The 27,674-nt window shown below is 41.6% G+C and overlaps 1 protein-coding gene across 1 annotated transcript in view; it reads left to right on the top strand.

Annotated features, from left to right (window-relative positions):
• The window catches only part of LOC100973558 (uncharacterized), a 28,805-nt gene extending 9,191 nt beyond the window's left edge, over window positions 1-19,614 (top strand). Inside the window, exons 3-4 of the mRNA XM_034950485.2 lie at window positions 4,579-4,776; window positions 18,688-19,614. Coding sequence (XP_034806376.2) covers window positions 4,579-4,776; window positions 18,688-19,004 — 515 coding nt within the window. The 3' untranslated portion in view covers window positions 19,005-19,614. The remainder of the gene's footprint in view (window positions 1-4,578; window positions 4,777-18,687) is intronic.
• The last annotated feature ends 8,060 nt before the right edge of the window (window positions 19,615-27,674 follow it).

The raw sequence follows: 27,674 nt of genomic DNA on the forward strand, positions 1-27,674 counted from the left end.
CAATTAAATGTAGCCACTGTGGGTATTTACCTGTAAATTTAAGCACATTAACATTTTATAGCCTCATGTGCCTACAACTTACCATACTGGACATTTTCATCTTTAGAGAAAGTTGTATTTGACAGCACTGATTTATATTATAACTCAACTGTGTTATAAAGTTCTATTATTTTTCCAATTAATTTTGAAGAACCAAAGCCTGGAGAACAATACTTGTTTTTTTGTTTTTGTTTTTGTTTTAACTTTTATTTTAAGTTCAGGGGTATGTGTGCAGGTTTGTTGTATAGGTAAACTTGTCATGGGGGTTTTGTACAGATGAGGACAAGAGTTTTAACAGGCTTGTTTTGCAATGTCTTCCTAAAGACCTCTGATATAGGCTGGGATGCCTCAGACTGTATTGTCTCCATTAACTTTCAAATAATCTTGAGAAACAGTGGGAGGATTAGGAGTCCCATGGAATTGCACTAATGGCTTCAGGGTTGTCTTCAGCTACCTGGGACTGACGATTAGCCCTGGAACTGACCGCCAAGAAATGTGGGCTTTTAGTCTCCTGTGCTGATAACTGCATGTGTATTCTATGGCTAATGGACTCAGCATCCAAGTGCCTTTTAGAGCCCTGATGCTCTAACAAGGCAATTTGTGATCCTGCGATCATCCTCAGCCAAGTCATACGGAGGGTCCCTGTGTATACACCCATCACTGCACTAAGGCCAAGGCCTACACAGATGGTCTTCAGTAACATGAGGAAATAGCACATCCCTCGTAAAAAGGGCGGTACATAGCAAGGGACCAGATAAAAAGCACATGAGGGTATAGGGCAACATTGTCCTATAGACATATAATTGAGCCACATATGTAATTCTCAGTTTTCTAATAGTCACATTAGAAAAGGGGAAAAGAAAACAGGTGAAATTAATTTTAGTAACATTTTATTTAACCCAGTATATCCAGGATATTATCACTTTAACATGTGATCCATATAACAGTTATTACCGAGTTTACATTGTTTACCTTGCACCAAGTCTTCAAAGCCTGTTGGGTGTTTTACATTTACAGCACCACTCATTTAGGATTGACCACGGGGGCAGCATGGAAACACCAGCGTTTGGAAAGAATGAGGAGAATGGTTAGATAAGTGAGGAGGGTTCTAATAGAAAAACACAGGCACTTGGACACAGAAGTTTCCACTTGATGTACTGTCTTTAGCACAGGAGCACCCTGACAAAGCCGGTAATTTGGGAAAACTGAGTGGCTGAACTCAGGGGGTAAAGGGAAGTGAGAAAAGAGGACAAATGACCAAGAGGTTTTGTGTGAAGTCCGTGGCGTAGAGTTCAGAACTAGGCTAGTGGTCTGGGCAAGGCGAGGAAGAGCTAAACCTGAACGATTGTTAAAGAAAAATAATGTGATCAGTGGGGGTAATGGGAAATAAAGCAAAAAGAAGCAAACTTTTTCGGTGATATACTTCATCTGATTCATTTGATCTACCGTAGTTGTTGAAAGCCAGCTTGCTTGCAGAGCAGTGGGGGAGGCCGATAACTATGTGCGTGTGCATGTAATTATAACTATACCCATGTAATAATGTTGTGAAGGACAAAACCAGAATGCTGTGATTAAAAATTCAAGGGGATCATGTTATAGGAGGGTAGTCAAAGAGGAGAGGAGGTGACAATTAAGGCAATAACAGGAGCCAGTGCCAAGTGGAATGAGGGGAATGATTCCAGCAGAGGAGGAGAATCACGAACCGAGGGGCTTGAGGCAGAAATGAGCTTTCTACATTTGAAGAGCCCAGGGACATACAAGGAGGCTAGAGAAATAGGTGGTGCAAGCATAAAATAAATCAAACGCAGGACTAGGCATATAAATAAGAATTAAGACCAAGTGCATCCTCACCATGAAATCTAAAGGAGTTTTCTTGCTCATCAGTGACAGATTATTGACACCTTTTTAATGACAGTGTGCCCTTCGCTCATTTAAACTGTGATTGAAGTAGTCACAATCTCTTCACTTTCTACATATAAGAAAAACCTGAAAATGAAGCCTCTCTCAGAATGCTTCGTGGTCACCTTCCTGTTTTGAGGGAAAGTATGAGAACTGCCAAGAAATCATTTCTATCTGTATTTTGTTAAAATGGTAGAAGGGGAGGGAAGAGGAAAAGAAAAGTGTGAATTTATCATTAGCAAAACAAGCCCTTGGCAAAAAGTTGGCTTCAATAGGGGGATAATGACCAAGGACCACCTCTCCCCACAGTGGGTTGGATGGTCTAGCCTAGATGGTCTAGTTTAGTAAAGGAGGAGGTGGGTAGGAGGAAAGAAACCTTCTGGAAGCTGAACTTGTAAACTCAAGGGCATAAACTGATCGTGTCATTATGGTCATTAAAGAGCAATTGAAGGAACAGGCTCAGTTTTCTTGGGCTGGTATTTGCATGAGTCTGAGTGTTGATACTTCCCATTTCATGAATGAGGTGGGGAACAATTAAGGATGACCAAGGCATCGTCTTAGGGAGCTGATCGTCACTCCAGTTCTTCCCTAGTCTTCATGGTAGACCCTGATTGAATGGCTTTGAAGAATGTGAATTCTCACATTATCAACCACAGTCTGAGTGTCTGAGGGGAAGGTGCATAGTCTCTTTGTGTCAGGAATCTTTTAAAATATAATCAGGGCCTTTCAAGGGCTTTCTAGAAGGAATCTGCATTCCAATCAGATTTATAGTATTGAAATATTGTGCCAGTTCAAATGCATTTTTAATTTTTGGCTCCTAAATTTAACAGAAAATTATTGTTCTTTTTCTGTTGTATTTTTTCTGTTTTCTGTTGTAAATCTATTGTAAGGAATTCTTTCATACTAAGAAAAATAAAAACATTGGGTTCAACCTGTTGGGTATTATGCTCACTGGCTGGGGTGATAGGACTGTTGGGACCCCAAGCCTCAGTGTCACTCCATATACCAAACCTGCATGTGTACCCTTTATAGTTAAAGTTGAAATTAATTTTTTAAATTAGGTTTAAATCTCTTTAGAGATAAGAGAATACTATGTTATAGGAAGAAATAGGAAAAAAAAGAAGAATATTCTGAGTTTCTGCAGACTGAGATTCTCACCTGGGCCACTATTGACATTTGGGGCTGGATAACGCTTTGCACTGGTGGCTTCCTCCTGTGCTTCGTAGAATATTTAGCAGCATCCCTGGCATCTATCCATTAGATGGCAGTAGCACCCTCTTCCAGTTGTGACAATGAAAAATGTCTCTAGATATTGCCAAATGTCCTCTGGGGCCGTAGTCACTCTCCTTGTTGAGACCACTGGTCTGGACGCTCCCAAGAGAGCTCAGTGTCTATACTGCCAGGACACTTTTGCCTACCACCACACAAAAATAAAGCCAAGGCTAAGATTTTAAACTTCCATCTTTGGGCTGCTACTGAAGCAGGAGAACTGTCGCCCCTGTAAGAGTAAACCAGAGGCAAGTTTCTGGTTTTTATGGAAACAAGAGGATGTCCCTGCCATATTCGGGGGATTTGACTGGGTGGGAGCTGCCTAGTTATTTCTCAAATCCTTCGACCCATTCTTAGTGGTGGGGCGAGATGCAGAGGGTCATTGGTAATGATTTCTCTCAATTCATGTTTCTCCTAGTTTTCCTATTGTCCTTGATTCTACCCATCCATGGTACTTCTAAAGGACAGGGAAATGGACCACCCCAAACTGATATACATTGGTTCTGCTCATCACACATGGGGATCTCAACAGGCCGATCTGTGTTATCAGCAAGTCTACTGATACTTACCAGGGACTTGCTACAGAGACCTGGTGCTTGACTCTGGAAGAAAATCAGCATCAGCAATGTCTTCAGTGCCTATGGAGGATGAATTGTATGTGTACACCTTAATAGATAATCTCCACATCCCTGTGACACACTGCAACCTCCAGGGACCTTAGCAATGCCGATGTTCTACCCAGGTTTTGCAGGATGGCTGCCTGGTCCTCAGAGTTTGCTTACATAGGAGGTAAACTCAACTCAGCATGCACAGTTATGTGGGGCGAGCATCTTATGGGATGCAGGCTACACAAGTCTTTTTTTCTACCAGCCAACCAGTTAAACACTGACAATACTTGATTGAACATTTCCTTTCTCAAAGTTCTTCCATTTCTTTTTTTTTTTTTAAATGAGTCTGTTATTGAAAATCGAATTAGTTTGTCTTTGTATTTAGAGCTAGTTTGGGGGCTTGGGGCTTGGGAAATTCTCAAAGAAGAAAAGAAACTCATTTATGAATACCTATTTCCACATGGCGCTAATCTCCATGCATTTTACTGTTATCACAGCACTGATTGCACTTGGTTTAGGTGAGCTTAGTAGGCAGACTGAGACGAGTTGGGTTTTCAAGATGGCAGAATGCTGTTTTTCTGCACAGTGCTTTCTGACTTGTCTTTAGCCTTTGCTTTAGTCAGCTGCTTAAGGCCCTGAATGGCTAATTGCTAAAGCTCTTAGTTCCCATTAGCCTTGACAGGGTCTCCAGAAGTGGAATTGCCTCATGTGTGATGCTAGATAGTAGACAGTCTTGATAATAGCCTGACCTGCTTTCTCCTAGTGCATCCACTCTGGGAGAGCGTGGACCTGGTTCCTGGGGGCGATCGACAGTCACCCATCAACATTCGGTGGAGGGACAGTGTTTATGATCCCGGCTTAAAACCACTGACCATCTCTTATGACCCAGCCACCTGCCTCCACGTCTGGAATAATGGGTACTCTTTCCTCGTGGAATTTGAAGATTCTACAGATAAATCAGGTGAGGGCAAGATCTGGTGGTCTTGTAAGGAGTTAAAGAAACAGTGTCATGTTAACAGAGGGCACATCAAACTCTCTCCATGATAGTATTGACCTCTTTGTGAGCAATGGCATGGAACTCATTGGAATTTTAAAAAAAATTGTGAAATACACATAATGTGAAATTTATCATCTTAACCATTTTTAAGAATACAGTCAAGTAGTATTATATTAAGTACATTTCCATTAGTGTACAATCATCACCACCATCTATCTCCAGAAATCCTTTCATCTTGCAAAACTGAAACTTTACCCATTAAACAGTAGCACTCCATTCACCCTCCCTCCAGCTTCTCGCAGTCAGTATTTGGCTTGCTTACTTGCTTGCTTTTCTTTTCTTTTCTTTTTTTTGGAAACAGATTCTTGCTCTGTCACCCAGGCTGGAGTACAGTGGGGCAGTCTTGGCTCACTGCAACCTCTGCCTCCCAGGTTCAAGCAATTCTCCTGCCTCAGCCTCCCGAGTACCTGGGATTACAGGTGCCCGTCACCACGCCCAGCTAACTTTTGTATTTTTAGTAGAGAGGGGGTTTTACCATGTTGGCCAGGCTGGTCTCGAACTCCTGACCTCAAGTGATCTGCCCGCCTTGGTCTCCCAAAGTGCTGGGATTACAGGCATGAGCCACCATACCCAGCCAGTATTCTGCTTTCTGTCTCTGTGAATTGGACTACTCTAGGCACCTCATATGAGTGGAATCATACAATATTTGTCTTTTTGTGACTGGCTTATTTCAGTTGGTATAATGTCCTCAGAGTTCATCGATGTTGTAGTATGTGTCAGAATTTCCTTCCCTTTTAAGGCTTAATGATACTCCATTATATGGATAGACCACATTTGTTTATTCCTTACCTTTTGGCTTTTGTGAGTAATGCTGCTATGAACATGGGTGTACAAATATCTCTTTTTGACTCAGTTTTCCGTTCTTTTGGGTATATGCCCTGAATGGGCTTTCTGGATGATCACTGGACTCACTTTTCAGTGTATGGAAAAATTCCCTTCTCTTTTATATGGATGTTTCCTTCTACTAGTATAGGTAATATTTTCTATTAACAAATACATATATCTGTATGTACAGATTTTGTAATTGATATAGAAGAAAGGGCATGAAATGAAATGAAAGATTTACCAGAAATCTGTTTTCTGTGTGTGTATGTGTTGAATATGTACTAGTTTTCCTTGGCTGGCTTACTTTGCAGATAACTTCTATATTAAATAGTAATTATGTTTAATTACATTTTAAAATGTAAGATTGCAATACAGAGCAGAAGGATAATTAGGCAAGAAAAACACATTTTATATTTGGGGTCACCTGATAACGTGTATGTATTTTATCATTTATATATTTATGTTTGTAACATTTTCTGAGTGGCAACTATGTGCAAGGCACTGCACAAAGTACCAGGAGTACTAATTCTCAACCACCCAAAGGGCAAAGTCTAGTGAGGGAAGAATACTCGAAATTAAAATTATAAAGCAAGTGTGATTTGAAAAATGTTTCTGAAAGTGCTATGGGACCACAGAGGAAGGCATGTGATACAGACCACTCAGAGGAGTCTATGATGATTTCACTAAGGAGGAGCCATTTATATTAGGTATTAAAGGATGTATGGAAGTTTGCCAAGAGGATTAGAAGGGCATTCTAGACTGAGGGAAAATCGTGCAAAGGCAGATTTGATAGAATGTTCAGGAAATGACCAAAAAACAAAATGATGTGACCAGAATGTTCAATGTGTGTTGTGGGGAGAGGCAGTGAGAGTGGTGATCATCAAAGCATAATAGGGTAGATGGAGGGCAGGCTCATCAGAAACTAGTTATTTGTAAACAAGAGAGTGGCATAGCTTGATTTCGTTTAATTAGCAGTTTATGTTTTTAGATTAACCCAGGCAACAATGCAGGGCCACAAGTTGCGATTAATCCAAGTGATAGATGGTGAGAGATTAAATGAAGGCAATAGAAATATAGAAAATGAGCAACTTTTAAAAAGCATTTCTGAAATAAAAGCAACAGGACTAGGAGGTGAGATCCTCTTCCAGAGAACAGAAAGCAAAGTTAACCAAGACCTTGAGGTGTCTCACTTAGGAGACTTGGGGGAATGGTGATGCCAGAAAATAAGTTCATGAGTGGTGGACAAGGAATGATTTGTAGAGAAGTTATCTTAATCCATTTGTGTTGCTGCAAAGGAATATCTGAAACTGTAATTTATAAAGAAAAGAGGTTTACTTGGCTCATGGTGCTACAGGCTATGTACAAGAAACATGGTGCTCACATCTGCATCTGGTGAGGGCCTCAAACTGTTTCCCCTCATGTTGGAAGGCCAAGGGGAGCCAACGTGCAGAGATCACATGGTAAGAGGGAGAGGAGGAGGTACCAGGCTCTTTTCAACAATCAGTTCTGTGGCTGAATGTGATGGCTCACACCTGTAATCCCAGCACTTTGGGAGGCCAATGCGGGAGGATGGCTTGAGGTCAGGAATTGGAGACCAGCCTGGGCAATATAGTGAGACCTTGTCTATACAAAAAAAAATTTTAATTAAAAAAAAAAACAATTGGCCAGGCATGGTGGCCCATGCCTGTAGTCCCAGCTACTTGGGAGGCTGAGGTGGGAGTGTCACTTGAGCCTAGCCGGTCAAGGCTGCAGTGAGTCACAGTTGTGCCACCATACTCCAGCCTGGGTGACAGAGTGAGACCCTGTCTCAAAAAAAAAAAAACCCAAATCAGTTCTCTTGGGAACTAAGAGTAAGAACTCACTTCCACCCGAATGGCACCAAGCTATTTATAAGGGATCTGCCCGCGTGATCCAAACACCTCCCATGAAGCCCCACCTCCAACATTGGGGAGCAGGTGTCAACATGAGACCTGGCAGGACCAAACAGACCATATCCAAACCATAGCAAAAGTATAGGGAAATCATAAGGAAATATAATTGCTTCTTTCAACTTTTTTGTAATTTAGGTTTTGTTTGTTTGGTTTATTGGTTTTGTTTTTTTTTTAATAGGCTCTCACTTTGTCACCCACGCTGGTGTGCAGTGGTGCAGTCATAGCTCGCTGCAGCCTTGAACTTCTGAGCCCAAGTGATCCTTCCGCCTCAGCTTCCCAAGTAGCAGGGACTACACGATTATGTACCACCACGCCAAACTCATTTTTAAATTTTTTGTAGAGATGAGAGCTCACTGTGTTGCCGAGGCTGGGCTTGAACTCCTGGCTTCAGGTGATGCTCTCGCCCCAGCCTCCCAAAGTGCTGATGTGAGCCAACGCACCTGGCAGCAATTTAGTTTTAAATGTTGTATCAACAATAAAAAGAACATTTTAAATGGTCATCTCTCAAAGAAGAAATGTGTCTTCAACTCTTTTTTTTCTTTTTTTTTTTTCTTTGAGACGGAGTCTTGCTCTGTCACCTAAGTGGCGTACAGTGGCGCGATCTTGGCTCACTTCAACCTCCGCCTCCCGGGTTCAAGCGATCCTTCCACCTCAGCCTCCTGAGAAGCTGGGATTACAGGCATCCACCACCACACCCGCTAATTTTTGTATTTTTTTTTAGTAGAGACGGGGTTTCACCATGTTGGCCGGGCTGATCTCAATCTCTTGACCTCAAATGATCCACCCACCTTGGCCTCCCAAAGTCTTGGCATTACAGATGTGAGCCACCACACCCGGCCAGTCTTCAACTCTTGTCTACTTCCTATAAGGAGAACTTATTTTTCTCAATATAAACATTTTCTCTCCTTTAAATGTAAATGGATTTTGGATGTTAGTATTTCATGCAAAGCAGAATGGGAACGAGCAAATGTTGATCCCTTACTGAAATGCGACTCAGTTTGCTATATGTATTTTATTTTATTTTTCTCCCCGAGTCCTTTTATTCCAAAGAAATATTAATTGCTGTCCTTGCCTAAATTTCTTCCTGATCTTTGTTTCTATCTCATTTTGGATTGTCATATGGTTTTCTTGGTGGCTTTACTTTGGGTGAGGAAACATGTTTAAATGTCATAGGTTGACTGAGGCTGTGGGTTTATTCTGGAGAGATTCTGTATAGTCACGTGTTAACCCTCTTTTCATGGTGTTTCAGCTGCACTTAGTGCATTGGAATGCAGTCAAATTTGAAAACTTTGAGGATGCAGCACTGGAAGAAAATGGTTTGGCTGTGATAGGAGTATTTTTAAAGGTAAAAAATCTCACCAACTTTAAATGATGTGTTGTATTCTAGGATGAAAAGATAGAACATTATAATATTGTTATTTACTTTAAGAATATTGGGATCCCTACACTGGTAAGATAAATAGTGATTGTTAAGGATATATTTTAAATGGCATGAAACTGTGCCGTCCAATAGAGTGGTCACAAGCCACACGTGACAGTTGGGCACTTGAAATGTGGCTGGTGTAACTTAGGAAATGAAGATTTAATTTACTTCTAATTCACTTAAATTTCAGTTAAAAAACTGATATTCAATTCAGTTATTGAAAAACTTTTGGGTTGGGCGTGGTGGCTCACGCCTGTAATCCCAGCCCTTTGGGAGGCCGAGGCAGGCAGATCACTTAAGGCCAGGAGTTCGAAGCCAGCCTGGCCAACATGGCGAAACCCTGTCTCTACTAAAAATACAAAAATTAGCCGAACTTGAAGGCAGGCGCCTGTAATCCCAGCTTCTTGGGAAGCTGAGGCACAAGAATTGCTTGAACCCACGAGGCAGAGGTTGTAGTAAGCCAGGATCGTGCCACTGCACTCCAGCCTGGGCGACAGAACGAGACTGTCTCAAAAAAAAAAAAAAAAAAAAAAAAAACTTTTAAGAATGTTTGGAACCATTTGGATATGTATATATATGTTTTCAAGTATAAATTTTTTGAAATCTAAATATAGATCAAGTATTTTTGATGAAAAAGGTAGCATCCAAATTGAGATGTGCTGAAGTGTAAAATACACAACAGATTTTTAAAACTTAGTATGGAAAAAATATAAACCATCTCATTAATAACTTTTCGTATTGATTACATTTTGAAGTGATAATATATTGAATATATTTGGTAAAATAAAATATTAAAAAGGATTTCATCTATTTTTACTTTTTAAATGTGGTCACTAGAAAATTAATTACCTCTGTGGCTTGTATCATACTTCTGTTTTTAAGCATTGGTATAAAAGGATAAAGGCGAATAAATAAATAATAGTTAAAATGTAAGATTAATGTATTTTAGGCCAGGTGCGATGGCTCACACCTGTTGTCCCAGCACTTTGGGGAGGCCGAGGCGGGCGGATTACTTGAGTCCACGAGTTCGAGACCAGCCTGGCCAACATGGCAAAACCCCGTCTCTACTGAAAATATAAAAATTAGCTGGGTGTGGTGGCGGGCACCTGTAGCCCCAGCTACTCGGGAGGCTGAGGCAAGAGGATCACTTGAACCCGGGAGGCAGGAGCTGCAGTGAGCTGAGATCGCGCCACTGCACTCCAGCCTGGGTGACAGAGTGAGACTCTGTCTCAAAAAATTTAAAAAAAAAAAAGAATACATTTTAAACGGAAGAATGTATTTTAAGCAGAATAGAAAGATAAAGGCAAATAACTAGGAAATCTTGAAGGGAACTAATATTCATGAGTGCTAAGTGACTCCATATTTGCCAAGTGCTTAGTTTATCTTTCTAAGAACTCGGCAATATTATTGTCTCCATTTTTCAGATGAAGAAAGTGAAGCTCAGCAAGGTTAAGTGCTTTCTTGATAGGTCACACAGCTAGCTAACGGAGGACTGGGGTTAAAAATCCATAGGCCACACTCTCATGGGGCCCCTGAGCTCTTGCAGGTTCAGCAGCTACAGGCTTCCTGCATGCTTCCAACTTTAGTCTGCACTAGAGGCTGAGCGTTTTAAGGGTACCTGGGATTTGTTTTAGTCGGGTACAGTAAGACATGCAGACATGGGAATGACTGTCATGAAGGAAGAAGTTGATCCTATTTCCAGATCCCTAGAAGCTGGAGGCATGGCACACTGTGCAGAGCCACATGAGGAAGCACCAGGGTTGGTCAAGAGGCAGAGAATGTGAGGGGAAAATGCGGGCAAGAGCTTTTATTGTGGTTTCAGTGGGAAGGAACAGGCGAGGCAGGGTAAGCAGGCTTGGGATTGGCTAGTTTGAATAATTTCAGAGTGTTCTGGGGCCTAGGGGGCTGTCCCCACTTGGCTGATACCTGACTGTGGAGTGATTGGTGCAGGAGAACAGTGGCCCCAGTCTAAGAGCCTGATAAAGGAGATGGTGGGGCTATAAGCTCTGGATTGCATATGAAAGGTGCTCTTGCAGTTGTCTGTTCTCTCTGGGAATTAGCCAGCCTTGGGAGGGACAGTGCTTGTGGTGTCAACAAGTCCCCAGATATCAAAGCATTAAATACAAAAGCTATTAATAGAAAACGTGCTTTATGTACTGAGTCTCCTGGAACATGCCCTTGAGGACTTAGGGGCCTGCGCCGAAAGCCTGGCCTTCATGTGCTGTAACCTGTTTGAAGAGCTTCAGCCTCCAGGGTCCCTGTGGGCCAAGGCTTAGGAAGGCCCGGGGAGGTGAGTGGAGCAGGAGCACCTTTCCCTGTGGACTGCAGGCACAACGTCAGACAGCCTGCTCATGTGTTCTGTGTCCAGTTTAATTCGGTGATGTTTATAACATTCTAAATTGCCAGTTTAAGTGATTTCAGACTGTGATTTGCTTTTAGGTAATCACCAGATGGTCATTTTTAATTCATATTTCATTCCAATTCTACAGTGAGATGTCCGTTGTTTTTAATGTTTTCTCATTTGTTGTTCTTTAGCTAGGCAAACATCATAAAGAGCTATAGAAATTGGTGGATTCCATGCCATCAACTAAGTGTGGGGTACTATTTTTCCTAAATTGCCTGAAATATATTTTGCGTTTCAATCTCAAGAGTGGAGACATTACCAAGGCACTTTGAATTGGGAAGTTTAACTAGGTGAACTGTATTCCGGTTCTCTTTCAACACTGCCTTAGAAGGAGACCTGTAATTTATGAATGACCCTGGCCCTGGGTCACATTGCAGGGGACAGAAGTGATCATGTGGGTGGGCAGTGAGCTTTCTGGTTTTGCTGCAGTGCCGCTGAGGACTTGGGGACTCAGGAACATATTGCTGTCCCCTCCTCTGTTCCTGACACCGGCTCCTTCTAAGTCCTTGTGAACACACCCAGAGCAGCCTTCTGTTCTGTAGCTGCCATCCCACAGGCAGGGAGCAGAGCGCAGTTCTACAGAAACTTGCCTTGTCCAGCTGGAAAGAACATTGACCCACATCCTTCAGGTTGGATGCCTTTGTCCAGCCCCCCAAGATTATTTCTTCTATATTCAGAATCTCAAAGGGCTGTGCTCTGGAGGCCCATATATTGTCTCCTTCTCCCTTTCATTCCCCACTGTATCCTTCTGGTCCCCACCTCTTTCCCCCTGCTTTCCTCTCCATTTCCCTCTTTTTTCCTCTCTCCCCTTTTAGTCCAGGTTTCTGGCTCCTCCTGATCTGCATTTCATTTTTTGTTTGTTTCTATCAACTTTTATTTTAGATACAGGGGGTACCATGTGCAAGTTTGTTACATAAGTATGTTGCATGATGCTGAGGTTTGGGGTACAGATTCCATCACTCAGGTAATGAGCACAGTACCAAATGGGTAGTTTTTAAACCCTCTCCCCCCTCCAGTAACCCCCAGTGTCTATTGTTCCCATCTTTATATCTGTGTGCTCAATGTTTAGTTCTCTCAAGAACATGCAGCATTTGGTTTTCTGTTCCTGCATTAATTCGCTTAGGATGATGGCTTCCAGCTGCATCCATGTTGCTGCAAAGGACATTATTTCATTTTTTATGGCTGTGTAGTATTCCATAGTGTATATATTACATTTTCTTTATCCAGTCCGCCGCTGATAGGCACCTAGGTTGATTCTGTGTCTTTGCTATTGTGAATAGTGTGACAGTGAACATATGAGTGCATGTGTCTTTTTGGCAAAATGATTTATTTTCCTTTGGGTTTATACCCAGTAATGGTATTGCTGCATTAAATGGTAGCTCTGTTTTTAGTTATTTGAGAAATCTACAAACTACTTTCCATAGTGGCTGAACTAATTTACATTCCCACCAACAGTGTATATGCATTCCCTTTTTGCCACAGCCTCACCAACATCTGTTGTTTTTTGACTTTTTAATAATAGCCATTCTGACTGTTTTAAGATGGTATCTCGTTGCGGTTTTGATTTGTACTTTTCTGATGATTACTGATGATGAACATTTTTCATGTTTGTTGGCTACTTGTATGTCCTGAGAAATGTCTGTTCATGTCCTTTGTCCCTTTTTTAATGGGGTTGTTTTTCTGCATTGCATTTTAAAAGGAAAATTCTCAGTCTCCCTTGAAGAAGTGAAGCCTCCTTCTTTATGCACTGGCCACTGTCTAATACCTCCCAGCAATACTCAGAGGAGACTACCTGCTGGAACCTCACTAGAATTGACAGATCAAATGGTTTTGGCTGTTTTCCCACTGGAGAATATAAAAAATACACTGTTAATTTTAGAAACAAAGGCTGGGCATGATTCCATCCTAAGCAGCGATTCTTCAGGTAGCTGCCCAGAAGGGCCTGGAGCTCCTCTGGACCACTGCTGATCTCCAGATACTCCCTGAGAACCGTCACCTCGGCGTCCAATTCCTGAGTGGTTTTCACTACTAAATAATGACTCAGTGACCCAGTCTCTTGGCCAGGACGCTCTTATGGAATTTGGGTCGTTTGGCACTTCCTGCCTGGTGCCCACCTGTCTAGATTACTGGACCCAAGTAGGTCCAGTATCTCCCTGGTCCAGCCCTGTCTTGAGTCCATCACCTTTATCATTAAGAAGCAGCCAGTAGAGGTTGATGATGATCAGGTACGTTCTCTCCACAATTTTCATCTAAGGAAATCCTCGTCTCCCCTTTTAAAACAAGGCTGGGCTCAGACTGTGGCATCAGTTTTAACATCTTGTAATGCTTATACATTTTTATTGAAGTGTACCAACGTCTTATCTCAGTTTGGACATGAATTTAGAGATATTTCAAATTAGCTAGAGAGAAGAGTTAAAACATAGAAGAACATAAGCTTTTTACATCTATATTTGACAGTGACATATGTTTTTATTATACATGCATTGTGTAGATTCTCTATGAAAATTAAGACCCTTTTAAATAAAAAAACGAAGGCTGGAAATGGGTGTATTCAAAACCCTTTAAAATCCTTAAGGGAATTTTGCTATAGAATCTCAGGATAAAGACAGACTCCGACAATATTCATCCAGAAATTTTCATGTAAGTCAGTTGTTTGAAACTTGGGATTTATTTTTCTCTTAGAAACTAAGTCTAAGTGGTGGTTACTACATCAGCACACAAAATCCTGTTTAATTCATAAACTAAACTGTAATAATAACTGCGTTTACTTGTTCATATTGGATTTTTATTGACTAAAAGCTTCCAGCCTCTTTTTCATGCAGCCAGGGTAACAGTGATACCAAAACCTATCAAAGATTAGACCATCCTACCCCCAAAATATAACAATAGGCCAATATCTCTAAAAAATATGTAACAACAGAAAAAAAAGCTAAATAAAATAGTAGAAATAGAATCTAGCAGTGCATTAGAAGAAATATATACTTTGTCCAGGTAGGGTTTATTCCAGTAATCCACAGATGGTTCAGTACTAAGAATGATATACTTACAATTAATGGATTTCATCCCATCAACAAATCTATATGATCATTTCCATGGATTTCCTAAAATACGTTAGACAAAACCCACCATCCCTTTAAAATTTTTTTTAATAAAACAGAAATGAAGAATTCCCTAACTGGATGAAGTAGATTTATCTCAGCTCAAAAATAAATAGTATGTTTAACGTAGAAAGGATATCATTAACTCCATGATTATCAGCATACTAAATATTAAATTTAATTGAATTAACCTCTGGCAGGAGCCAATAAAGTTAGGCCAAAAAACATAAAGAACATTAGAGAAACACTAAAAACTCCTACAAAGATAATTCAGCAATTAGTGGAGTACCATGTCAATTTATAGAAATCAATTCCTTTGGCATATATAACTCACAGTTAGTTAAAAGACATAACAGAAGAAGGAAACCTACTTATAATAGAAACTAAAATAATGTTAATAACATAAAATGTTAAGAAAGCTATAAAACATTTCTGAGGGACACAGAAGACTTGACTTTATAAAATTCATACCCTGTTTTTACATAGGAAGATATTATAAAGACACCTTTGATGTCAGTTCTCCTTAAGTTGATTCCATAAATTTAATATGGTTTTAATAAAAATACCAACAGAATTTTAAAACTAGATATAGTACTTCTAGAGTTCATGTGGAAAAGCAAATAAGCATGAATAGCTGGAAAAATTCTAAAGGAGAAAATAAGGAATGATTAGACCCATAAGGCTTTAAAGCCACAATAATTAAATAGTATGATACTAGCACATGAATAGGAAGATAAATCAAGGAAGAAAATAGTTCAGAAATATGTCCAAATACATGAGAATTTACTTTATGGTAAAGATAGGATCTCAGCTCAATGCAGGAAAAGATAAATCCAGTAAATGGCATTGGGGGACAACTGAGCAGGCATTTAGGAGAAAAAGTTGGACCCATCGTTCAATCCTGACAAAAATATATTCTGGATGGAACAAAACTTTAAAGGTAAAAAAATGCCATAAAAGTACGAGGATAAGCATAGGAAAATTCTTTCATACATCCAAGTGGAGGAAGCTTTTCTAACTATAAATCAAAACCCAGAAGTAATCAAGAAAACAACTAGCAATTAGACTACATACAAAAATTTTAAAATCCTTTCTGATGAAAATCACCGTAAACAAAAGATAAATGACAAACAGGGAAAACATTTGCAACTCTGTTCACTCATTCAGCTACTATTTATTGAATGCCTACTATATGCCAGCTACTCTTCTAGGTGTTTGAGACATCATAGTGAACAAAACAGAGAGTTAATTGCCCTAATATACAAAGAGTTTCTAGAAATCAGTTTTTAGATAATCAACAGCAAATGGTATAAACAGACAGCTTACAGTTAAGGAAACAAGAAACCCAATACCATGTGAAAAAATTTTCAGCCTTGCTTATAAAAAGTGATGAAACAAGATGAAACTACACTGAAATATGAATTTTCACATATCAGATTAGCAGAAACCCCAAAATTGTATTGCTCACAGTGCTGGTACAAGTGTGGAGCATGGGCAGCCTCATGTGTTACTGGTAGGTGGTAATGACACATGAATAAAGATATAATAGGCTAAAAAGTATGTTGTTTTACTAATAGTTAATTACAATATCAAAGGAAGATACAATGCTAAGTTGGTACTATTGTAGTAGCTATCAGAGTGCAGTTTACCAAACAGCAATTTATCCTACACATAAACTGCAGACCTAAACAATAATACATATACATAGTTATTCTTTGCACCATTGTTTGCAAACAACCTAAATACCAGTCACCTCTATGGCATTCCTCCTCCAAAATTTGTATTCCCTCATCTAAATCATGAGAAAAGACAAAACCAAACTGAAAAAGGACTTCTACAAAATACATCACCAGCCGTCTTCAAAAGCATCAAGGTCATGAAAAACAAGGCAGAAAAACTCCAGAGTGGAGGAGACCAAGGAGGAGTAGGTTCTGGAGAAGACAAAGGACACTTGGGCAATCTAAAGTCTGGAGTTCACTTAACAGTATCAACCCAATGTTAATTTCTTAGTTTGATGAATGCATCGTGATTATATAACATTAGAGGAAGCTGGATGAAAGGTCTCAACCTCAGCACCACTGACATTGAGGGCAGATCATTCTTGGTTGTGGGGACTGTCCTGTGCATTGCAGGATGTTTAGTTGCATCCCTGGCCTCGACTCACTGAGTGCCTATAGTACCACCTCCCCAGGTCATGACAACCAAAAATGTCTCCAGACATTCTCCACTGTCAATTGCAAACTCACCCCTTGTTGAACACCACTGATAGACACTAATCCCTAATATCAACTAACCAATGAAATGCTGTACCTCTTGTTGTATGAGAAGAAGAAACAGACATCTTCAATGTCTATGAGAATGGCTTTTAACTAATCAACACCTTGATTAACCAGTAGAAGGCATATTTAGTGATGATTCGCTTATGACTGCCTGTACCTCACCGGGACAAAATTGTGGTTTGTTAGAGAGTCTTTAGCCACAAACAGAATAACAACCACTGGCTTATATTGCAAAAAGGATATGGGAAATTCTATAGATATTGGAAAGAAAAATACATTATAAGAAGTCTAGGCCGGGCGCGGTGGCTCATTCCTGTAACCGCAGCACTTTGGGAGGCTGAGGCAGGCGGATCACCTGATGTCAGGAGTTCAAGACCAGCCTGGCCAACATGGTGAAACCCCATCTCTACTAAAAATACAAAAAATTAGCTGGGCGTGGTGGCGGGCACCTGTAATCCCAGCTACTTGGGAGGCTGAGGCAGGAGAATTGCTTGAACCCGGGAGGCGGAGGTTGCAGTGGGCCAAGATCACGCCATTGCACTACAGCCTGGGCAACAAGAGCGAAACTCCATCTCAAAAAAAAAAAAAAAGTCTATACCTACTCTGATGCCATTATCTTGAGATGTCTTAGATATGAATAAAAAGTCATTCCACTCATTATGAGAACTGTCTTTAGAAGAAAATTATACTGAATTATACCATAGGAATATCTCTAGGTTTTGAAAATCATATACCCAGAGATGATTCCATAAATAAGGAATCAGGCAAAAAACCAAAGGAATTCATTGGTGAGAGGAGAGTGTTAGGGATCTCATTCCCCTGCAACTACTGGCTGACCCCAACCCTGCATTGCAAAACACTTGGCCCCCTCTGACCTCAAAAAGCATTTGGTGCTTCCTCATTAAGCTCTATTTATTGTCTTTACTATTCACCCATCTGCCTCAGTCTGGGCCAAATCTATTGCCCGATCTTCAATTGGTTGCGACTTTTTTGTCTCTTCCCAATTCTGGCATTCCAGAGGGTCAATAGGTTCCTTCTCAATGTGCTTTTGAGGGAAATGCCCCCCCCCCCCCAAAAAACTTTTCACACCACCTTGAACAGACTCTAAACTTAAGCACTACAGTTACTAAGCAGCCTTTGGATTCTTTGTTTTTGAAGTTAGATCTTTTCAGCTATTAGTGGAAAATGTGCCTCACTCTACTCCAGGATTACCAATAGAAATGAAAGGACAGAAATGGCATTAGTGTTCAGAGAAGATTATGTATATATGGCTGTGTGAACACTGAAAATTATGAGGGTCAACATAAAATCAGCATTACAGGTACTAAAACATAAATCCTGATGGCTTTCACCGTTTTCTTAAGAGCAAAATTGCAAAAAGTGATATTAACAGTCATCCTAGACGAATATGAGCAAATGATTTGTTTTTCCTTAAAAGAGCCTCCAAGTGTATTGTCATCATTTTCACACTGATCAAAGAGAGCACCCTTCTGTCAACAGGTATCTGCAGTTTTCAGGACCTGGCAGAAATTCTTCTATGTTCTGCCTTTAAAGGTCAGGTACAAAAGCAGAGACAGCTGCCAGGCCCCTCTGCCCAGAGCTAAGTGTCTGGGACAATGAGTAGGAAGGATTGAGGCTTGAGCCTCCTTGGTCCTCCAGACAGCATGGGGCGCCACTTGCCCCTTCTGCAGCTGTGTGCGGCAAAGCTCAGGCCTGGCCGTGGCCTCCTGCCCCATGCAACAGTTGGTGGACAGACCGTACCTGGCACACGGCGCCTTGTGCACTTTCCAACATTTTGATGCTAACCGTCGCTAGTCACTGAGCCCTGACATTTGATCTCTGGCCTTGACCGCAGATTTCGGAAACTTCTGGCAGCCCAGTGTCTACTGGAAGGCCCAAGCCGCTTGCCAGAAAGCTGCGCCCCGCCCAAAAGCACTGGGTTCTGCAGTCCAGGCCCTTCCTCAGCTCCCAGGTCCAGGAGAACTGCAAGGTCACCTACTTCCACAGGAAGCACTGGGTCCGCATCCGGCCCCTCCGCACCACTCCTCCCAGCTGGGACTACACCCGCATCTGCATCCAGAGAGAGATGGTCCGCGTCCTGAGAGAGATGGTCCCCGAGGCCTGGAGGTGCTTTCCCAACAGGCTGCCGCTGCTGAGCAACATCAGGCCTGATTTCTCCAAGGCTCCCCTGGCCTACATGAAGCGGTGGCTTTGGACCGCCCGCCACCCCCACAGCCTGTCCGCAGCCTGGTGACCGTGAAAATCGCCCCGCCAGAGAGCAGAGGAAGCCCGACGCCCAGGCCATCTGCCTTCAGGTCTGTGATGAGAAACGGAGTGGCCTGTTCCGTTGTGCCCAGGTCTAGGCCGCTGAGCAGAGCCCTCACTCCCAGGCAGAGTTGTCTGAATCCTTGCTGGCGGCCGCCTGCTTCCCTGACGCCTCAGGCTTGCCTGCACCTGGAAGGAGCTTCGCCAGGTGGGCCATGAGCCTCTGAGCACACCCAGCCTGCTGCCCGGCTCCAAGAGTCAGGCCCCTGCCACCACCTCCTGAGCCTCCCTCAGCAACTTCACCCTACTGACCACGGTTCTACCCCCACACCAGCCACCGGCCCCACCGGGGCACTTCCCACTGCTCCAGCCGACCACTCAGCGAGCCCCAGGCCCACCTCTCCTCTCCCTTAAAGCCCTTCCCTTGCCCTTGCCCATTCGCTCCTGCCTTCTCCCTGGGGACAGAAGGCATGCTTCTCCCCAGTTTCCGCAATAAAATATTTGTTGTTAATAATAATAGGTGTCTTTATTATCATAGAGATTGTCATATTCTTTCTTTCAAAGACGACACCATGGTTTCTCCAGCTTGGCACTACTACTTGGGCCAGATGGTTCTTTCTTGTTGGTGGGGGGAGGGGGGAGGGGAAGGGGGAGGGAGGAGCAGGAAGCTGTCTTGTACATTGCAGGGCCTTAGCAACATCCCTGGCCTCTCACTTCTAGGTGCCAGCAGCACACTCACAGTCCTATCAAAAATGGCTCCAGGCGTTGCCAAATACTCCCTGGGAGGGTAGAGAGGTCAAAAGTCATACTGGTGGAGAACCACTGAGGAACAGTGACCTCTACTGGCAGAAACAGGCAAGCCTAGTCCCCCAAAATGTGCGGTTTTCTAATACATATCAAAGACGTAGGGACAAACCAAATGAAGTGGCGCATGCTGGACAGAAAACATTTTCACCAGTTTTCTAGAATGCTTGGGGTGTGAATGATTCCTGTGGTCTGGTCTTACTAGCAATCAGGAAATGCAAAATTGTTACAAATGAGCTACTATTCTAAACGTTTCAAATTGGCAACAATTTAAAAGTTAAATAATAGCAAGGGCTGGTAAAGACGCATGGAATTGGAATCCCAGGTGACGCTGTGGAAGCAAGGAGTCCAGCCACTCTGGAATGGCATTTGGAAGTGATTCCCAGAACAGAAAACGCAGCTACCAGAAACCCTGTGGCACACATACACAGACACTGGTGAGGATGTTCTTTGTGGCACTCGTCACCATAGCAGAGAATTGGAACAACCCAAATGTCAATCAGTACGGGACTAAAGTAAATATAGTATATGCTGTCGAGGGAATACTGTTCCACAGATTAAAGGAAAGAAGCCAGGAGCAGTGGCTCACGACTGTAATCCCAGCCCTTTGGGAAGCTGAGGCAGGCAGGTCACTTTGAGTTTAGAAGTTTGAGACCAGCTTGGACAACATGGCGAAATCCTGTCTCCACAAAAAATACAAAAATTAGCCGGGTCTTGGTGTTGCGCGCCTGTAGTCCCAGCTTCTCAGGAGGCTGAGATAGGAGAATTGCTTGAGTCTCGGCGGCAGAGGTTGCAGTGAGCTGAGATCACGCCACTGTACTCCAGCCTGGGTGGCAGAACAAGACTCAAATAAAAAATATATAAAATAAAAAAAAAACAGAAAAGAAATAGCGCAGTGTTTCTCAACATCAGCAGAATCAGGCTAGATAACTCTGTGTGAGAATACTCTGTGTATAGTAGGATGTTTAAGAGCAAACCTGGCATCTGTCTACCAGATACCCTTAGGACCACCAGCAGTTGTGACAATCAAAAATGGCTCCAGGCCTATAATCCCCGCAATTTGTGAGGCCAAGGCAGGTGGATCACTTGAGGCCAGGACTTTGAGACCAGCCTGGGTAACATGGTGAAACCCTGTCTCTACTAAAAATACAAAAATTAGCCGGGTGTGGTGGCACATGCCTGTAATCCCAGCTACTCAAGAGGCTGAGGCACGAAAATCACTTGAACCCGGGAGGCGGAGGTTGCAGTCAGCTGAAATTGTGCCACTGCACTCCAGCCTGGGTGACAGAGTGAGACTCCGTCTCAAGAAAAAAAACAACAACCAAACAAACAAAAACGGCTCCAGGAGTTGCCAAATATCCCCTGAAGGACAAAGTCACCTGCTGATGGCAACCACTGAGCTAAGAGCTACTTTTTTTTTAAAAAAAGGATAAATCTCAAAAGTACTTTCAAATGAAAAAGATTGGAAGTATTTTGTGTAGCACAATGCCATTTATTCAAATAATATATTTTATTACATAATATAGTGCTTATAATTTAATTCATATTTATTTTTTATTTATATACTTATATAGCAATTGTTCATTATATATGAATTAAAATATTCATAAAATTGAGGTATTTTGAAATCTTAATATGTAATATATTCAATATTAAGTTTAATATAAAGATTTCATCATATAAATTATATAAAATATATAAGATATTATTTCTGGCATGATAGAGGAGGCCAGAAACCAGGTAGGAGGTAATTTGGATACCTTACCCATATTGTTATTTTTATCTAAAGCCTCTTTAAATACTGTTCAAACATGAATCACATGGTATTCCCCTTTAGAGAGTCATAGAATATAGCCATAAACTAAAGCAAATTCCCTTCTCATGGAGCTTGCTGTCTAAGGGGTTGGAGACAGACGATAAACAAGTAAGTAAATGCATACACTGCATGCTGGTGGAGGGCAGGAAGGCAAGTGCTATAAAGAAAAATAGGGAGGGTTGCATTAAACTCTCAACCCAACTGGGGCCCCAAATACTCTCCTTGTCCCAATTACCATGGAATGTCACTCTTACTATGTATGCAAGTTCATCAAATGTTTCAGTGTTTTCTTTGGTGGCAACTCATACTTTAATAGAGTACCACACAAATAAAATGAAGATACTTTATCTACTTAGAAATAAAGATTCCCATAAGATTTAAATTGTTGCTGAAAATATTAAACCTTACATTTTCAATGGAGACAGTTTTGGTTACACACAAAAAGTCCTGGACTGAAGCTCTAAAAATCTAGCTTTTAGTCTGAAATTTTCCACTCCCCCATCTCTGGGATTGACAAGGCATTGCAATGTGAATGAGGTACAAGAAGGGGCTTGGGTTCTGTGTGCATCAATGGTGACACTTTTGGCATTTTGGGTGGGGTACTCCTTGTTATGTAGGACTGTCCTGAGCCTTAGACAACATTAATTATTTGTCTAAGGCTCAGGACAGTCCCACATAATTAATCCCCACCCTCTAAATACCATAGCACTCTCCAGTCATGGATATAGCTCCAAAACAACCCCTCAACATTTCTGGATGCTGAGGCAAGAAAGACTTCTAAATCTTTGACATTTATTTTCACACTCCACTTGCCTGCTTCTTGCCAAAAATTTTCTAACAACCATCTATAGTTATTCAGCAAGGGCTGGTAATTATTCATTCATTTATTTGGGCTTCATATTACTTTCTTATTTTTTTCATATTACTTTCTTCTTGTGAATTATTTCACTTTTAGAAATTTTATTCTTTGTGTAGTTTTAGAGTTTACACAATGATTAGTTCTTTGAAATGCTGTCTTGCTCATTTGACGTAGCTTTTTGTGGGCATTAACCCCAAAGCTGCTTTCCACAAGACACATCTGAGCTGTCAGTTGTATTAAAATATAATAGTGAGTGTGTGATAACACAAGTCCGTAAATTGCTTGACACTCCTCCCTCCAGAAGTGAAGCTTAGGTCTCCTCCCCTAAGTATAAGGGTTTAGAGATTCCCTTCTGACAGTTACAGTTTGGAAAGGGAAACTTGACAGGCACCACGTGATCCAAAGGATCAAGGTGAACTTAACAGTGATGTCATGTGCATATCAGGGACCCTGACACCATATGCTGAGAAGGGCACTTCACCTCATTTTCTTCTCCAATAATCACTGTGTTCTGGCTAAATTATGAGAAAACAGCAGATAATATCCCGTTGAGAACTTTTACAAAATACCCAGTCAACCCTCTTCAGAAGCACCAAGGTCATGAAAAACAAGGAAAGACTGAGAAACACAGAGTTGGGAAGACTAAGGAGAAGGAGATCTAATCGCCTATTGTAATGGATGCATCCTGGTTAGGTATAATAATAGCATTAGGGGAACTGGGTGAAGGGGCCAGAGCAGGCTTTCACAACCTCAACATTTGGGGCCACCTCATTGCTGAGGGAACCATCCTATGCTTCGTAGGAAGTTTACCAGCATCCCTGGCCTGCACATGCCAGCAGTACATCCCTTTCACCATAGCCCCCTACCTGGCCAAATAGTGAACCCAACAGTAAGTACCTCTGTATAGTTCCAAATGTTCTGGGGTGGGGAAAGGGCACAAATTGCCCCAGGTTCAGAACCGTTGTTACACAGGAACTCTATCTCTGCAACTATTTTTTGAATCTAAAATTATTTTAAATTATGACATATATATGTATATGTATTGATATGGTTTGGCTTTGTGTCCCCACCCAAATCTCATCTCAAATTGTAATCCCCATGTGTCAGGGGAGAGACCTGGTGGGAGGTGATTGGATCAGGGGACAGTTTCCCCCATGCTGTTCTCATAATAGTGAGTTCTCATGAGATCTGATGGTTTTTTGTTTGTTTGTTTGTTTTTGGTTTTTGGTTTATTTGGCTGGAGTGCCTTGGTGTGATCTTGGCTCACTGCAACTTCCGTCTCCCAGTTTCAAGCAATTCTTCTGCCACAGCCTCCCAAGTATCTGGGACTACAGGTGCATGCCACCATGCGTGGCTAATTTTTGTATTTTTAGTAGAGACAGGGTTTCACCATGTTGGTCAGGCTTGTCTCGAACTCCTGACCTCAGGTGTTCCACCCTCCTCGGCCTCCCAAAGTGCTGGGGTTACAGGTGTGAGCCAAAATGCCCAGCCAGACCCTATGGTTTTAAAAGGGGCTCTTCCCCCTTCCCTCGCCTGCCACCATGTAAAAACGTGGCTTTGCCTCTCTCTCGCCTTCCACCACAATTGTAAGTTTCCTGAGGCTTCCCCAGCCATGTGGAACTGTGAGTCAATTAAACCTCCTTCCTTTGTAAAATACCCAGTTTCAGGTAGCTCTTTATAGCAGTGTGAGAACGGACTAATGCATGTGTATATCTATAAATTGATATATAGATGTATTTTAGCAAGAGCTAAGCAGTTATTGAAAAAGTTGCCTAGGCACTATAATTAAACTACAGATAATGACATAAACCACTGGATAAATTACAAGTTCTGATTGGCATCATTGATAATGACATAACAGCTAGAAATATACTTTGAAAATAGTGAGATATATTCAAATGCAAGATATTGGCACCTGCCATGTGCAGTGGCTCATGCCTGTAATCCCAACACTTTGGGAGGCTGAGGCAGGAGGATTGCTTGAGCCCAGCAGCTTGAGATGAGCCTGGGCAACACAGTGAGACCCTATCTCTACAAAAAAAATTTTTTTTAAACTAGCTGGATGTGATGGCATGCACCCATAGTCCCAGCTACTCGGGAGGCTGAGGCAGGAGGATTGCTCAAATCCAGGAGGTTGAGGCTATAGTGAGCCATGATTGCACCACTGCACTCCAGCCTGGGTGACAGAATAAGACCCTGTCTCAAAAAAAAATGTTTTAAAGACGTTGGCACCCATATGTTGTAAGAATAGTATTAGTAATTATTCAAAATTTTAAAAACTTGGCTTTTTTCTAGATGTCCAATGCACTGTCCATTGCATGACAGAGCCAAAACTTAGCTTTTTTCTACATTCACATGTTTCATATGTTTGTTATTATGCCATCCACTATACTAATGCCTTAAGTAGCACCATTTCTGTCATTTCTTACAGGATTGGCATTAGGAAAAAAGGTGAATAGTTTTACTTGCTTAGGGTCTTTAATGGAAGAATACTAAACATCCCTCCTACATTATGGTGCTGCCAAGAGTAGTAAAATCTCAGATTTTAAGAAAACAAAAAAGTTACTTTGGGCTCAATAAATAGCAGTCATAAAAATATACCTTTAGAGATGTGTTTATATTTTGTTCACATACATGCAGTTGAACTAGGAATTAATAAGCCCACTTCCCACAGTAGCAATGTTGTGGGAAGGGGGCCAGGGGAAAGCCTAGCCCTGCTCTGAAAGCAGCAAAGGCTGTATATGAAGATGGAGACACACTCTGGGCTGGTGCTTCCTACTTGCTTGGATGATGCTTTCAGAAACTAACTGATGTCTTGGCCTCCTCAAGAGTAAGAAACCGAGGTCCAACAAGAGCTAACACCGAGGCAACAGGGAGCTGCTTCTACTCTGGCCATTGTGTGCCAAATCCACCATGGGAGCATCCTCCTATGGGACTGAGGCGAAAAAGAGAAAGAAATTGTGGGTGGGGGTGGGGGTGGGTGGGACACTGTTTTCTTGCATCCACTGCACCTCAATAGACAGGCCTCTGGTTTAAGAGTGAGGATGTTAAACATGCTTCATTCACTCACAACTATTTACTAAGAGCTAACCTTGATTAGCCAATATGGTTAGGGATATGGTTAGGAAAAGAGTTCCTACTACAGCGGCCTTCAGATTCCGTGCCCCATCCCATGCAGGAATTTAGTGATGCTAAGACTCTTGAAAACCAAGACCAGAGTCTTGAGCCCACCAGAGCATTAAATACCAAAGTGGAAGCCAGTAACCCCCACGGTGGCAGAATTTGCACATAGTTCCATGCCGTATGTGAGAATAGACCCAGGACATGAGGAGGACAAAGAGCTTCTAGATTTCACATGGCTTGTCTGCATTCTTTGTCAGGAGGGTCTCTAATCCCTGCCCTGATTTGAACTTCATGTCCTCCAAGCAAAGAGCACCTATTTTAATTTGATCAGTTGCAGGGTCACTAGGGAGACTATCAAATACTTTGTCCATCAGCAACAAATAGATTTCTTTGTTCCCTGGGACGTGAGAACATGAGACCCAAGTCTTCCCTGTGCAGTGAGCCCCTGTATTCCTGAAGCTTGGCCCATGTGGGTCACTCAGTAAGTGACTGTGAAATGAGTGGATGGATGACAAAAGGTTAACATCTCGCTGTTTCTGGAATTTTTCCCCAAGAGACCCTGTCAAACATTTAGTTGGGTAGGAGCTGCATTAATAAGAGAGGGAAGAAGGAAGAGAGATTACTTCCTTAAAACTTCCCCTACCCGGATACAAATATTCAGAGACACATCATAACAAAAACTATAGTGAAAGGAGAATCCTGAATATACTGTAGATTGAGGTAGCCAAAAGGAATTGTAAACATAAAGCGAGAAAATTTGTGCTAAAAGAGAAGTCACATGAAGAACACAGCTCAGTAGTTAACTTCTTTAGCTATCAAAGGATAGACATTTCTTCTCATTATAAATTTTGTACAACTAGTGACTTCATGGTCTTTCTTCCAAATGTCACTACATTGAATGTCCTCCAAGATTTTCAGAGAATGAAAAATTAACCAACAAGCATTTGTTCAGCTGGACATGTCTTTAATAAACAAACCAAAGTACCATTAGTGTAACTAAATAGAAATCCTGCATTTTCAAGGTGTTAAATATAGATGGGTCTGATGAATTCACTTCAGTAATCATTTTGACCAGTGTTTTTACCAAGAAATTATATTAACTCAGACACAAATGTCTTCTTTAAGCAAGTCGCGAAAAAGAGGTAAAAGTGTTTACTCTCCTTCCTCAAGTGTGGGAAGCCCTGGTCTGAAGGTTTCTCTAAGAATTGGCTCCACTGCCATTTTTCATCAATGGCGCTAGACAGGGCCAACTGCCTCCAAAGAGTAGTAAGAATTGGGCTCTTGTTTTTGGAAATCAAAAGAACTAAATAGGCACTGGGCTGCTGTTTTACAAGCACAAGACTGTTAATCCCCTTACCTTGGATACAGCAGCACATTGTTCCTTTTTAGATCACAAGATTCATCCTTGAATAATTAGGTAGAGGCAGAAATCCATTATATATCCTACACCATTTAACTCAGAAAAAGAAAGCCATGCCTGAGCTAGACCTCTACCTCTCTTGCTAAAAATGATAAATTATCTAAAAGCCGACATTTGAGTAAACTAAGCAGATGAATTTCCCAGTTGACCTGAGAAATAGTCAGGGGCTGTAGATAAATAAGAGAAGGAAGGAGAGAGAAAATTTCCCAGTTGACCTGGGAAATAGTCAGGGGCTGTAGATAAATAAGGAAGGAGAGAGAAAATTTCCCAGTTGACCTGGGAAATGGAGTAAACGTTATAGCTTCCTTAGAAATTACTTTCAACATTGTAAAATCCTTGTGACATCGTTTTAGTAGATCTGGCCTAAATCTTATAATTAGTTGAAACACCCAGTTTTTCAACCAATAACTGCAGAGTTGACATTTCCTATGTAAGTCCCAAGAAAACCTCAAATAGAATAACCTGTAGATATTAGAGCATTCTTCTATCAACTAAGTTTTTTCATCTACCATTCTACTTTTTTTTTTTTTTTTTTTTTGAGACGGAGTCTCACTC

Source organism: Pan paniscus, chromosome X (genome assembly GCF_029289425.2).
Source record: "Pan paniscus chromosome X, NHGRI_mPanPan1-v2.0_pri, whole genome shotgun sequence".
In the NCBI taxonomy this organism is placed as follows: Eukaryota; Metazoa; Chordata; class Mammalia; order Primates; family Hominidae; genus Pan; species Pan paniscus.